General features: G+C 40.3%; 2 protein-coding genes across 3 annotated transcripts; both read left to right on the plus strand.

Annotated features, from left to right (window-relative positions):
• The first annotated feature begins 3,773 nt into the window (after positions 1-3,773).
• LOC117214137 lies at positions 3,774-5,197 on the plus strand. 2 transcript variants are annotated; one of them, XM_033459969.1, is made up of 2 exons: positions 3,774-3,807; positions 4,033-5,197. In XM_033459969.1, exon 2 carries the CDS (start codon positions 4,044-4,046, stop codon positions 4,596-4,598), a length of 555 nt encoding a protein of 184 aa, XP_033315860.1. In that variant the 5' UTR covers positions 3,774-3,807; positions 4,033-4,043; the 3' UTR covers positions 4,599-5,197. The 2 variants fall into 2 exon arrangements, with proteins under 2 accessions (XP_033315860.1, XP_033315859.1); XM_033459968.1 differs by having other exon boundaries at positions 3,778-3,811; positions 4,037-5,197.
• A 596-nt stretch (positions 5,198-5,793) lies between these two features.
• On the plus strand, positions 5,794-8,325 carry LOC117214138 (hematopoietic prostaglandin D synthase-like). Its single transcript, XM_033459970.1, has 3 exons — positions 5,794-5,935; positions 7,043-7,210; positions 8,155-8,325. The coding sequence occupies exons 1-3, from the start codon at positions 5,794-5,796 to the stop codon at positions 8,190-8,192; spliced, it is 348 nt and encodes a 115-aa protein (XP_033315861.1). The 3' UTR covers positions 8,193-8,325.
• The last annotated feature ends 5,790 nt before the right edge of the window (positions 8,326-14,115 follow it).

Raw genomic sequence — 14,115 nt, forward strand, 5'->3', positions numbered from 1 at the left:
ATATAATTTTACGATATCTCTATTCTATCGTTTCAAAGATCTGTTAATTAACGATAAAAAAAATATCTTCTTTATATCTTAAGAGAAGATATGTAAGTCCATTATGTAGTTTGCTTAAGAAGGTCAGTAGAGATTTTCTTATCTGATGGGATAATTGAGGCAGATTTATCTACGCACATGTTCAAGCACGATGGAGGGAGTTTGCTGGCACATGGTGCACACAGTCTAATTTAGGGAACTAATCGTATAACATACATCATACACAACCTATATCACGTATGAAACGTTAAAAACTGTACGAATTATTATGATTACACTTCCCTTCATATTTAGTGATATTAACCTTCATACAAACAACCTCTTCAAGGAAAAACAAAATTCTTTTTCGAAAATGGCACTTCCAATTCTTCTTATTCTCACTATTTAATTCCTAGCCGTATCAAGTAACAACGAAAAAAATAATAATATCTAAACGTTAAGCAGGTCCATATTTTGGGGGATACAATTAAAAAAGTAAATCGTCGGTGGAATATTGTTTCACCTATCAAGAATTTTGGAAGATATAATTAGAAAGGTACAACCTGGGTAGAAAATTGTACTCCTTATCGAGCATTTTTGAAAATATAATTGAGAAAGTGGAATCTGGATAGAAAATTGTTTTACCTACGAAGCATTATAAAAAGTAAGTTTAATAAAACTATACCTTGGATATTTCATATATTTTTTCATATTATACGCATTCGTTAAAATTTTACACTCCCAAACATCCTGCTATACTTGCACAAAAAAGCGCAGTCTAGTAATATCCCCTTCACTGCTCCTCGCATTTTCTTTCTAATCATCTCTCGTTCGCTTTTCCTGATATTATTCTCAGCGTAAGTTCAGAGTGGCGGTTTATAAACTCAGGAACGCGCGGCTGTTCGTTAAATGAAATATCAAACGTAAGAATTGCCGCAGTCTTAACGCGAGATAATTCATTTCGTGGCACAGAGCGCACGTCGTTGAATATTAATTCATATCTCATATAAGTTGCGAATAAAAAAAGCAGATAAAAGAGGACAAAAATCCGATAATTACCGCGAATCTTTACGCAATTTCAAGAAATACAAAAGAAATTTGTTTGTAAGCATGCTACTAAGTATTATTAGAAGTACTGTACTTTCGATATTTTACATATTCTTGCATATTTTCTACATTTTTCTGTATTTTTGTATCCTTAAACTTTCCGTAAACGCGTAAACGTCTGCGTTCTGACAATGACAAGGAAGATTCTACTGATAAAAATAAAGCATCGAATTTCACCGAACTCTCAGAAATGTAATTCTCAGATCACATAAATTAAAAAGAAAGAACAAAAGAAAATACAAATATATATATATACATACGTAGCCACAAATCAATTTGGATCACGACAGATAAAATAGGTAGCAATAATGTCTCCACGAACATTATCATAATTTATTGGAATTTACATAAAAGCCAAAGAATGCTATTGTTTCAATGACACGGCGTTTTGTCGAGTTAGATAAATGTAATATCGTGATGTAATATGTTTACAAAGAGTGGACAATAGAGATGTTAATCAGACAGAAAAAGACGATTGTTGAGTAACTTGAACTATTCATACCAAACGTACAGAAAACAGCGCAATCCACACTCTCTCGGCAACGCCACTCGCAAACTCTCTCCGCTCAACTCGCACTCGGCTCCTCCGCTCGCACTCTGTTTCTCGACTCGCACTCTGTTTCTCGACTAACACTCTGTTGTCCTTTTTCTAGGCCCACAGCACACGTATTCCGCAGACGCTCGTGGCCAGGGTCACGTAGGTCTTTTCCACGAAACTATGCACTTGAAAAGACCGATGACACATTGATGGGCCCGACGGCGCCTCGGCTCTCGCGACACTGTTCATAGTTCGCCCGATATTTCCCAGGCCTTTCGTCCACGATACTACATAAATATGAATTGTGTGTTTGAACAAGTGTTCGGTCGTGTTTCACGCGACGAAAAAGGAAATCACAAGACAAGGTGTCGCCTCGTTGGAAGCAACAAATTGCAATACGAGGGTGGAAATTGGGTGACACCGGGAGGATTACGAGGGATGAGAAATCTGTCGAGAGCGTGAAAGGCTCGCGGTCACCGGGTTTCTCCAGTTCTGTCGCTTTTAACGCCGAGTTCTTCCGGTTCGAGGATAGAAGCTGCGAAATATCGAGGCCATTGTCCAAAGATTTTCAAGAATATCCGATGCAACGTCTTGAAATTTACGAGAGCAAGTCTGATAAATTCTTATCTCTGGTCCATTCGTGGCCAACTTTTTAATACCCTCGTAACTTGTAACGACAAATAAAAATATTGGTACAGGCCAACTTTTTTTTGGATAAAATCTTGTGTGAATTTACGATTCTTCGTTTAATTTTTTTCCCTTATTGTCTTTAGATATTTGGAGTTTAAACGCGTTATAAGTACGCCTTTTTTTAACATGATTACGTAGAATTCTTATTCTGAATAAATTATTTGTTTCCGCTTCATAACTGTTTTTAAATTACAGTGCATTTAATCTTGAAATGCACAGTAACATTTTATACTTTTTACGTTCTAAGGAATTTTCAGGATCGGTTAAAAATTAAATTACAGTAATGGTAATACTCAATATTAATGTCAGACGTGGATACTTCACTGTTTCGTATAATAATTTGTTATCTTGGCATCGATCAAGGTATTTAATATACAAAGCGTACAGATTAATAAGAATTTTAATTAATCCTTCTTCTATAGTATTCACCGTTCTTTTCGAGCTCGTACCAATTCAAATAGACTTTCGAATAGATTTCAAAGATTTGTCTGTTCAAATAAAACGCGATCTTTATTATTTCCCTATCAGTCGTCCCGTTACTGTTCCGTAGTTTCCAACAGATTGCAGATTCGTTTAAAAAACATTTGTAACGAAAAACAAACCCACTCGCAGAAATGTTATTCAATATCGCATTTATAACTTTCATAGACATCCTCCTCTCATTGCTATCATTGTAAACAGATTGAAACTTCGTTTTCAGACACTCGCGATTAAAAAAAAAAAAAGAAGAATTAATCTTAAACAATTTTATCTTGTGCTCCATTTATAATTTTCATAATTGTCTTCCCGACGTTGTATCATTTTAAATGGCTTTTTTCTATCCATCTATGTTGCAGCGAGATCAACGGTCCTAATTACTAAATTGCACGATGTGTTCATACAAATTCACTTTTTATGAACGCGATGAAACGAAATGAAACCTAAGTAGAGATTTGTTTTCTCATCAAGTATAACGAGTTTTATACTTTGGATAGATTGCCTCGTTGTGAGAAGGTCTTAATCGTTTATAATCGCGATTAAGTAATTGCAATAAGTCATATTTTTAAGAAACGTTCTCACATGCTGTCACACACTCTAATTAGAAAAGGATCATGAAACATTCGTTTTATGATATTATTTGTTTGTAAATCTTCCTGCTTCCGGAAACTTTTTTAAATATGAAAATATTTATATACAAAATTAAATATTTTTTTCAATATCAACACTTCTTGCGTTTATGTTGTCCTAGTCAGAATTATATTATTTCGTGTATCCTGTTGCTTTTTATATGATAGTCCTCCCGTTGGCCGCGGATTCGTTATCAAGCCTGAGGCCCTCGTCACTAGTGTCACTATCGACAATAAAGGTACCCCACCCGCGACCGGACGATGGAGAACTCCAACACGGAATCGCAATCTCCCGCGAGCCCTGCCCGGGAGGGCGCCTCGAGCTCGGACTCGGAATGTGACTCGAGCTCGGATTCGGATTCAGACTCGACATCAGAAGTGGCATCCGAACACACGTTGTCGGCACGGGATCGTAAGAGTATCGTGCGCGCACTAAAGCGGTCGCTAGGGAAGAAGAAGAGGAAGAAGAAGGAGAAGAAGAAGAAGAAGAAAGGACACCGGGCAACCTGGGTATTGCTGCCGCGCTTCAACCCCGAAGCCGCGGACGCAGATCCAGCCGCCTGTGCACAGCCGTCGGCCTGCTCATGAGGGACCACCCCCTGAAAAACAGCGCACTGTATTCTGCCCTAAACCGTGCCCTAGAGGGTCCGGCAGCGTATTGGCTTACGCAGATTATGAACGGCGACGAGCTCACCTGGCCAGATTTTAAGGAACAATTCGCCGCGCACTTCGGTGGCCAAGAAGTAGCAGCCGCGTCGCTAATCAAGGTAGCCGAGGAACTACCGCGGGACGGCGAAACACCAGGAGCGTACGAAAATCGTATCATCACCCTCCTGGGGTCGAAGTGGCGAAATTCAACCAGGGAAGAGGTTCTCGCCGCCACCGCCCTCCATCTGCTGGGCTCGCGCGATGAACGTTTTAAACGATTAGCGCTCACGAGTGACATCACGTCGGTGAAACAATTCCAAAGAGAAATGAAGCCCTTCCTATACACGGAGTGGCCAACGCCCCCGCCGTGGAGGTCATTAGCGAGCTCCGGAAACAAACGAGGCAGGTCACCCGCCCCCTGGACCAGGTGTGGCCACTGCGGTATTTACGGACATCCGACATTCGAATGCCGCAAGAGGGCGAAGTGGTAACCGAAAGAGGACCCCCGACGCCCGGAGGAAAGCCGACCGGCTGCACCACCAAAAGCGTTGTGCTTTCACTGCCACATGCCGGGACACATCGCGTCTCGCTGTCCATCGCGGCGAGAAGAAAAACATTGCCCCGAGGACGAGCGCCGGGTCGATGCCTGCGTGGTGGAAGCCCCGACGGGTAGACTAAGCCAGCAGGCCACACACGAGGACGTGTAAGTGTCAGGATGGCCGAGTCGGAGACGAAAGGACGCCGGGGCCCCTGTGGAACTTCAGGACAACACCCTAACCTTGCAACCTAGAGCCTAATATAGCCATAACGAAACAATCGCAAGTATCCAAACCGATAGCAATCGTACGTCGATCGGAGGATCGTGTGTACTGAGACACTCGACCGGAGTCTTGTTTCGGTGGCGTCGTTGGGATGACGAGCAGTCTTGCTAGAGAGCTGATCGGTGAAGGAAGTCGAGTGCCTTACGAGCAGGGAGTGGTGCACGTGTGAGTTAGAGCAAGGGAACCTGTCCTCCCGTTGGTCACGGATTCGTTATCAAGCCTGAGGCCCTCGTCGCTAGTGTAACTATCGACAATAAAGGTACCCCACGCGCGACCGGACGATGGAGAACTTCAACGCAGAACCGCTACCTCCCGCGAGCCCTCCCCGGGAGGGCGCCTCGAGCTCGGACTCGGAGATTCAGACTCGACATATATATTATTATATATATTATATATACTATTATATCTATATAATATATGTATTTATATCTATAAATATACGTATAAATATATCTATTTAAAAAAATAAAGTTGACCTTCATATATCGCCAATAATATCGCGTGCGTATAAAGAAACTAATTACATTTAATTCTTTTTTACATTTATTTATTTTTTATTATTATTTTTTTCACAACTAATTACATTTAATTATTACATTTACATACATTTAACTATTATTACATGCATTTACATACATTTAATTATTATTTTTTTCATAATTATATCTCGTTTGAAATATTTTTCGACATAATTAATTGTTTCAAAAACACATATTCCAGCCTTCTAAATGATTTATTTTGCGTATTATACGAATTATTCCATCTATAAATAAATTGTTCTCTATACACACAAACACGCACACAGTCTGTTAATTACACGAGTTAATTGTATCATTTTTCTCGATAAGTTGACAGAGCAAGGAAAATGAGCGACGAACCTACCTACAAACTAATCTACTTCAATGCCCGTGGTCGTGCCGAACATATACGGTACATATTTGCATATACTGGCATCGAGTATACCGACGAGAGGATCCCCGAAGAACTCTGGCCTGAATACAAGGATTGTAAGCGTGAAGAATCGATTTTTACTTTCATCGTTCAACTCTCAGGTATCTACCATTTACTCAAACTTTTCTGTATATAAAACTTTCGTTTCACGTGCAGGCTAAACTTACTTAAAGTAAAATTTCATACGGAATAAAGTCGAACTTTTCATTAAGTTTTGCTTCCGTAATATCGTGTTTATCGAATACCAACTTAATTCACTTACGATTCTCGAATTTTTGTGTTGCAATCTTTATTGTTTTCAATGAATCGAAGCATTTCGAATATTTTGAGAAAACCGTAAATAGGTGACTTAAAATAGGAATACAAAAATACTTCTACGTTTCTCGTTAATTTAAAAACTTTTTAGGACTTGTCGGAAAAAAAGGATAAAAAATTGAAATCAGTTCGGAAATGAACAAGAACATAGCTAAAAAGTCGAAAGAACAAAGCAGACATAAAATTCGATCTTCCGTTGCGACATTTCTATCGTAAATAGTATAATAAAAGTTTTACGCAACATAGTCTTCGATATAATCTTATATGTCGCTTGCAGATAGAGAAACCAAAAATCAACGTAAGTCTGTAAATCAATCCTGTCGGTGTAAAACACAAAATTACGTTCGCAAGAGACATTCGATTTATATTCCTTGCATTTCAATTTTCATTACAAGAACCGTGTACATTTTCTAATATTTTTTCCGTGTCTGGTATTATGCGACGTGAATTTTTTATTCGCAGTTGTAAGTCCACTATCATTGCATAAGGTCTTCCCGCAAAACGATACTGATCGTTCCTCGTACATTCAGTACACCGCATCGGACAGATTCGTTCCTTTCCGTGAGAATTACAAATTTTATACTCGATCTTTTATCCTTGATTTTAAAAACTTTAGGTTCTTCCCAACAGTCAAAAACACGCGATACCTTGTCCATCGTAATCGTAAGAAAAGAAAAAAAGGAGAAAGAAGACATTTCTGTATTTCTTTACTAGGCCATGTTGATTAAAACCGAAATGATTTCGATTCATTTATTCACAAGAACGCAACGGCCTCGGAAGCTGTGTTGTGATTTCCTATCGATCGTTTCCCTCTACACAGTGTTCATATGAGCCATGTCTGTTCTTAGCAATGCCTTATAAAATGCTGCCTGTGCTGGAGATAGACGGGAAACCAGTAGCGCAGAGTAACGCTGTGGCGCGATACTTGGCGAAGAAGTACGATGTAATGGGAAGGAACGAATGGGATGCGATGATATGCGACGTGCTCGTCGATGCTCTTGGAGATTTGAAGCAAGGTGAGTAACTGATGAGATGACTTTGCATTTGTCTCACCACAGAGACAGACGTTCAAGAATTCATTGTGAAAAGACGAGTACAAACAAGATACGTATGTCTTTCCGTTAAGCGAATGTTACAGTTTGTTTGCAAAAGTCAGTTTTTAGATTATAGAATCGTAGATAGAATTTAGAGGATAGAAACTTTTAGTAGTCACTTTTAGTTTAGTAAAGTCTTATCGACAATAAGCAGACTACGTTATGATACAACGATTCCAACTGAAGATTTCTATCGACATCACGAATTCGATGGCTTCCAAATTTTCTTCTCTGCAATCTCAGACGCTCAACTCGAAAGAATCTTTTAGATCCCCCGACAAACACTCGACTCAGGTTATCTATTATCGTAATCTTCCTACGGGATTTTTTTAACTGCGTTGCGTTAACGAATAACGGGATAACATCACGTTTCTCTCAACGCCTTTCAACGTTCTACAACTTTTATTCTTTGCAAATCCCTGTCTCTATATGATAAACGCTGGTTATCCGCGGAATTTACGATTTCAATTTCTTTAACGAGATATTTATCATATTACACAATTCCTGTAAATGTATTTGTAATTATATCGCCGAAGAATTGTATTTAATTAAGCTATGAAGTTGTGGAATAGTGAGAAGGATTATTTTTATAGAACTGTCTAATTTCCATTCGACATTGATTCAGGATACACATTACTCTTTTTTACATAATACCAGTTTTGTCATTTTTAATTAACAAATACCTCCAAAGGTTGAAGTTTCTAAAATTATCCATTAAATTCTGACAATAAAATAAAAATCCAAATTCTTCCTAAAAAGCTAGTGATCTTTAGTTAAGAGTTCGATTTTTCACATTTTTCAAGGTAAATTAAAAAAATTATTTAATAGAGGAGGTACAAAATAAATGTATACAAACCTTTTTTCAGACGACATGGGCGGACTTCGTGTTTGCAGCGGCCCTTGAAAATTTCGAGTATATGTTTGGGGCATCAGCTTTGGATAAATATCCAGCTCTTCGAGCATTGAAGAAAAGGATTCATAGAATACCGGCTATTTCTGATTGGCTGATTAGGCGCCCATACACAAACAGCTAAAAAGCTAAAAACGTGTGGAAAAAAGATGACCAGTACACCACTACATATATGTAGTATCGTGGACGAAAGGCCTAAGAAATATCGGGCGAACTATGAACAATGTCGCGAGTGCCGAGGCGCCGTCGGGCCCATCAATGTGTCATCGGTCTTTTCAAGTGCATAGTTTCGTGGAAAAGACCTACGTGACCCTGGCTACGAGCGTCTGCAGAACACGTGTGCGGCGGGCCTAGGAAAAAGGCAATAGAATGCGACAACGGCCAGAGTGTGAGTCGAGAAACAGAGTGTGAGTCGAGGAGCCGAGTGCGAGTTGAGCGGAGACAGAGTTTGCGAGTGGCGTTGCCGAGAGAGTGTTGATTGCGTTTTGGTAAAAGTCGAGTCGCTATCTAGGTATTTAGTTGCGCTGTTTTCTGTACGTTTGGCGTGAATAGTTCAGGTTGAACAACAATCGTCTTTTTCTGTCTGATTAACATCTCTATTGTCCACTCCTTGTAAATACATTATATCACGATATTACATATTTCTGGGGGCTCGTCCGGGATTGGACAAGACAGAAAACGAAACGGTTTAACAGAGCTATTCGAGCTAGTTGTGAATTTACCGGTACGCGGTGCGGTAAAAGACGATATCGTTGACTGTTTAAGTTTGTGTAGTGTGAAAAATGGCAAACGTTGGGGACGAACGATTGTCGGGTGAAGAGGGTTCGACGCTGGAGGAGCTGAGGAGTAAGCTCGCGCGATTGAACCTCCCTATATCGGGTGCGAGGTCAGTGCTGATTGCAAGGCTGAATCGGGCGTGTAGGGCTGGACAATCGTATCCTAAGGGATCGACGGGCGGTGAAGAGCTAACCGGTCAACGAGATTTAGGAAACGTACAGAGAGCTGAGCGTGATTGTAACGAAGATGAAGATGTTGAGAAAATGAATACGAAGGAGTTGAAGGAGCGCCTCGCTAGTTTGGGTTTAAAAACCACGGTCAGAAAAGTAGAATTACGCGCACGGCTACAAGCGGCCATGGATGGTAACGACATATCGTCGGAAGAAGAAAGCGACGACGAAAGTGAGGATGAAGATGACAAGAAAAACGCAAGAGGATACAAGAGAGATACGCGAAGGGTGTGAGGCGAATGAAAAGAGAGTGTGAGTGTTTGCGTTTCGTCCCGGGACTACCGGTGGACTCGTCAGTAAGGCTATGCCCGGTAGTCCCTGCCTTAGACGTAGAGGGAGTCTCGCTAGGTGCGGTATTTATATCAATCGCTCGTATATTCGACCGCTAGCGAGTTAGACAGACAGACTCGTTGTCGTCGTAGCCCTCTAGTGTTGGCGGTTGGTACCCGCGGATCGCCCGGGAGGTGTTGCGCCGCGTTGATGCCTCGACCTGTCGGCGTCCTGTTGATACCGATCCGCCACAGGTGTATCAGGACCGTGATGAATATTGTCGAAGGGCATGTGTTGGTTCGACACTGAGTTTTAGAGACGTCGAAGATGCATTAGAGTAGTTTAGTGGCGACAAAGGTGAAAATGTCGAACGGTGGTTCGAGTCGTTCGAGGAAGTCGCTGATACGTGCATGTGGTCGGATGGGCAGAAGGCAGTCTACGCCAGGAAGCTGCTGAAGGGATCAGCGAAAATATTTGCGAGCTTCGAGTGTCATGCCAGGACTTGGCATGAGTTGAAGAGGGGGCTAGTGAAAGAATTTTCGAGGAAAGTCAACAGTAGGCAAGTACATCAGAAACTTGAAGAAACAAAAAAGGAGAGTGATACATAGTACATGTTTGGCTTACATGTACCGCATGCTCGAAATAGCCAGCCATGTGGACATAGAGGAGGAAGCAAAGGTGGAATACATAGTGGATGGAATAATAGACGACGAGAACAATAAGGCTATATTGTACGGCGCTACGTCAATCAAAGAGTTGAGGAAGAGGTTAGTGATGTACGAAGAGCAGAAGAGTCGTAGAGCAAAGTCGATTGTGAAGCCGGCTAAAACCCAGAAGAACGGGAAGCCCAGTCAATCTGTAGATGCAATGAAGAAAAGAAGATGCTTCATTTGCGGTAGTGAGGATCATCTAAGTGTTAAGTGTCCGGAGAGGGGAGAAGGTGTTAGGTGTTTCGAGTGCAGCGGATTTGGACATATTGCAGCGAGGTGTACGGCACGACCGAAAGAGACTTGCGTAGTGTCAAGATCCGAAAAGGGGAAGTATGTGAAGGAAGTAATCGCAGGAATTAAGCTTCTATTCTCTGAAATTACTCTCAAATCTCAGAGTCAACCCTTCAAATTCTCCACACTGGATCTTCGATTCTTAATATTTGTAATATCGTAGAATAGCTTTGATTGGAGATCGGCTGAAATTAGAAAACACCGTGTACGTCGTCTTTCGTGGTTTGTTTACATCCAAGAGCGCCTAGTAACAGTGACGCGAGAAAAGATAAGCAGCGTCGAAACAGAAGTACGGTTCCACATTTCAAGGAGTGGCAGTCGAGAGGCCAGAGTATGCGAGCCGAAAAGTGTGCGTGTGTGTGTGTGAGAGAGGACGAGAGCAAGAGCGAGCACGACCGAGCAGGAGTGTATTGGCGAAGATCAGAGCTAATTGAGTCGTCGAAGAGTAGAGTCGTTGGAGGTTTCGAGTCGTCGAAGAGTAGAGTCGTGAGAATTGATAGAGTTGTTAGAGAGAGAGTGTGTGTGTGTGTTAGATTCGTTGTGACGAGAGTGATCAAATAACTGCAAAGTTATTTGATATAGATACGAGTATTGCATTTAGTTTCCGTTAAATAAATATCGTTCTCTGTCCAATTTATATTTGTATATTCAATTTAATATTAATAAATTGTAAGTAATCGGAAAAAAATTTCTATCCTTATTTTCCGATATTACATATTTGAAGCATAAATTAAAAATCGACACATTGACTACTTCAAAGAAATTAGCCCGAACGAGACATAACTCGTTCATCGTGGTTTTCGCGCGAAGTAAATATGCGGTTTCTCAATCGTTGTGAGATTCCAACGACGTTAATTCTGTCGAAACGGCGACGCGCGACGACGATCGCACATTCTGTTGCTAGCGAGTGCTTGCAAATCGCGACGATATTGAGCGTAAAGACTAAGCGCAAAAATAGAGGACACTCGGCGGGGAATTGGAAATGCTCGATGACGAAAGGTATTTCAAGGTGTAATTACATCCACCTCCAATTGGATCGCACCTTCGTTCGGTTGCTAGGTCAACAACCTTCGATGTTATTCAAATAATGCAACGGCTGGGGCAGCCGGTAGCGAGTCGTAAAAGTTTCAATAAAACACGTTCCTGCTAGTGAACGTATGTTAAGACTTACACCGAGTTTTATTTCGCTACGCCGTTTACTAGTTCGAAACGATCGATTGCATAATAGTAGCTGTTTCTTTCATCTCGGAAACACGATCGTAAACGGTGACAACGGTGATCGTGTTAATTTCCACGCAAACTTTGTAAACATTATACGTCGCGACGCTCTCGTTAACGCGTCATTCCCTCCAACTCGAAAGTCTTGCAACTTTGGTGATCCGTTTTCTGTGTAAAATTGGTTACGAGCATCAGGGGACTTATCGTCGTAATCGGTAAATTGTTTATTAAGGATCTACAGCTTTTAAGGATTTCTTTCTAGAGATTTAGAGATTAGAAGTTTCATTAACGCGTTATCGTGTCTCTAACTCGATCTTTTTTCGTGTAAATTGGTCACGAGACTTACGAGCTTCGTTGTAAATAGAAGATTAGTAATATTTCGTAGTTTCGTGATAGTATATAGACATTTTAGTGCTTAAACGCGCAATTTTTAGTTCGCTTTTCGCTCGCATCGGCGCTATGAAACGGATCAATATCTCAACACTTTCCTTTAGTTCTACGAATCATCTTTCGACCGGCTTTTCTTGGCCTACCGTTTCCTAACGCTGTCCTAATACTATCGTCTTGCTGAGATCCTTTTTCCGATTGTATCTTCTGCTTATTTTATTATAAATCCGAACTTTCATTCACGTCGTATGTTTTACAGCGTAAAATCCGCTAGAGCGTTCCAATAAATGTAACCAGTAGGTGCTCTAATACTCAAACGCACCTGTGCGTATCTCTGCATATTTGCTGAAAAAAAAGATGAATCTTACGTTACATTTTCAATATGCGTAATAAGCCGAAAATTTCTCTGATGCTAATCCTTCGTAACAAAAGGATGGCATCACTATATGCATGAAAATAGCATTTGGCAATCGTTAGAAACACGATACATGGATATATATGTAGTTGCCAAATTAACCTTCGCGGTGTTCAAAGTGAACGGCTAGAAACGATTGCTTTTTGCTATACGCGCATGGTTCGATTGCACCATAATTCGTTATTAAGACGTTTCGAGAGAGGCAAAGGATGTGGTGTCGCAACGTGTTGCGCTCGCACAATGCTCCTTGGATAAAATTCCCGGAGCGCGTATTATCGCGTACGCCGCGCGAACGCGTTGAACCTTCGCGCAAACAATGAGAGCGTGAAGGCGAAAAAATAGCGTCGAGCACGTAACATTCGGCCTGATATCGTTGATTGGCCGCGAATCGTCAACATGCACGGGACAGTTTTACGTAAAGACATTCGATCCGTACAATTATGTTAAGACGTCGACCATAGAACGTACTACGTTGATGCAATTAAAATTTCAATGAAACAGGAGAACGCGCGAATAACTAGTCACCCCGTTGTTGACCATAACGTACAAATACTTTTGTTTAAGAGCTGCTCGTTAGTGTTTACCGCGTGCAGCGATTAAGTGACGAACAAATTACGTTCAAAGGGTATAGAGCTCGTTCTCGATTAAAATTCTCCTAACTTTCTAATGGTATTAGAAATTATAACTTGAACGTATGTACGCGACTGGCAATAAATATCAGGACAGCCGCGGATATTTAGTATAAATCGAATATGTGTTCCATTGTCCTTAATTTCTTTTATTATCGATTATTATTATTATAATTTTTATATTAATATTAATATTATTTAATATTTTAATATTAATATTATTTAATTTATTCTATTATTGATTCGTTCCATTCCGTTTACGTCATAATACGTAGCCTGCGGATTTTTACGCATATTTTTCAGAATATAAAGGAAACGAAAGAAAAAACTAGAAGCTGGATAAAAAATTGTTTTACCTCGATTAAACGTTACAAAGCGTGCTACTTTCCGATGTTTTATATATTTCCACGTGTCACACGTGTACTTTGCAATTTTGCCCTTTCAGATTTCACAGAAATGCATAAAACTTCCGTGACCTAATTTTTTGGCACGTGCACGTGCTTCAAAATAAATTCGATGATATTAAATACCAGAGTATAGGAACCAGAAATGAAGAGTTCTACAACGATGGAATGGGTAAATGATTGTCGATCAGACGAAAGACAATAGCAAACAACGATATAGCGATGATTAATTAATGTAAGATTTTTTCCTTTCAGCAAACAAAAATAGAACTTAACGAACTCAGTAATTGATAAATGATTACGTATAAGATAAGTGCATTTTCCAACTGTGAGTCATAGTTAACGTTTAGTTTAGCCTAGATAGGATCTTAGCTTTGGAGTAAATAAGTATAATAGTAGCAAAAAATCGATAGAATTGTTAAAAGGCTGTGACTAATCCTGGTCGACTGGTCAGTTATCATCTGAATCTATTGTTATTCTGCTAGTATACTTTTCGAATCATTTTCAGCTATTCTATGGGCAAGCATTCGTTTCTTTCGCGCATGCCACGTATCATTCGCTCATTAACTCGTTTTTGAAAGCTTTT

Source organism: Bombus bifarius, unplaced genomic scaffold (assembly GCF_011952205.1).
Source record: "Bombus bifarius isolate JDL3187 unplaced genomic scaffold, Bbif_JDL3187 scf7180000009176_frag, whole genome shotgun sequence".
Taxonomy (NCBI): Eukaryota; Metazoa; Arthropoda; class Insecta; order Hymenoptera; family Apidae; genus Bombus; species Bombus bifarius.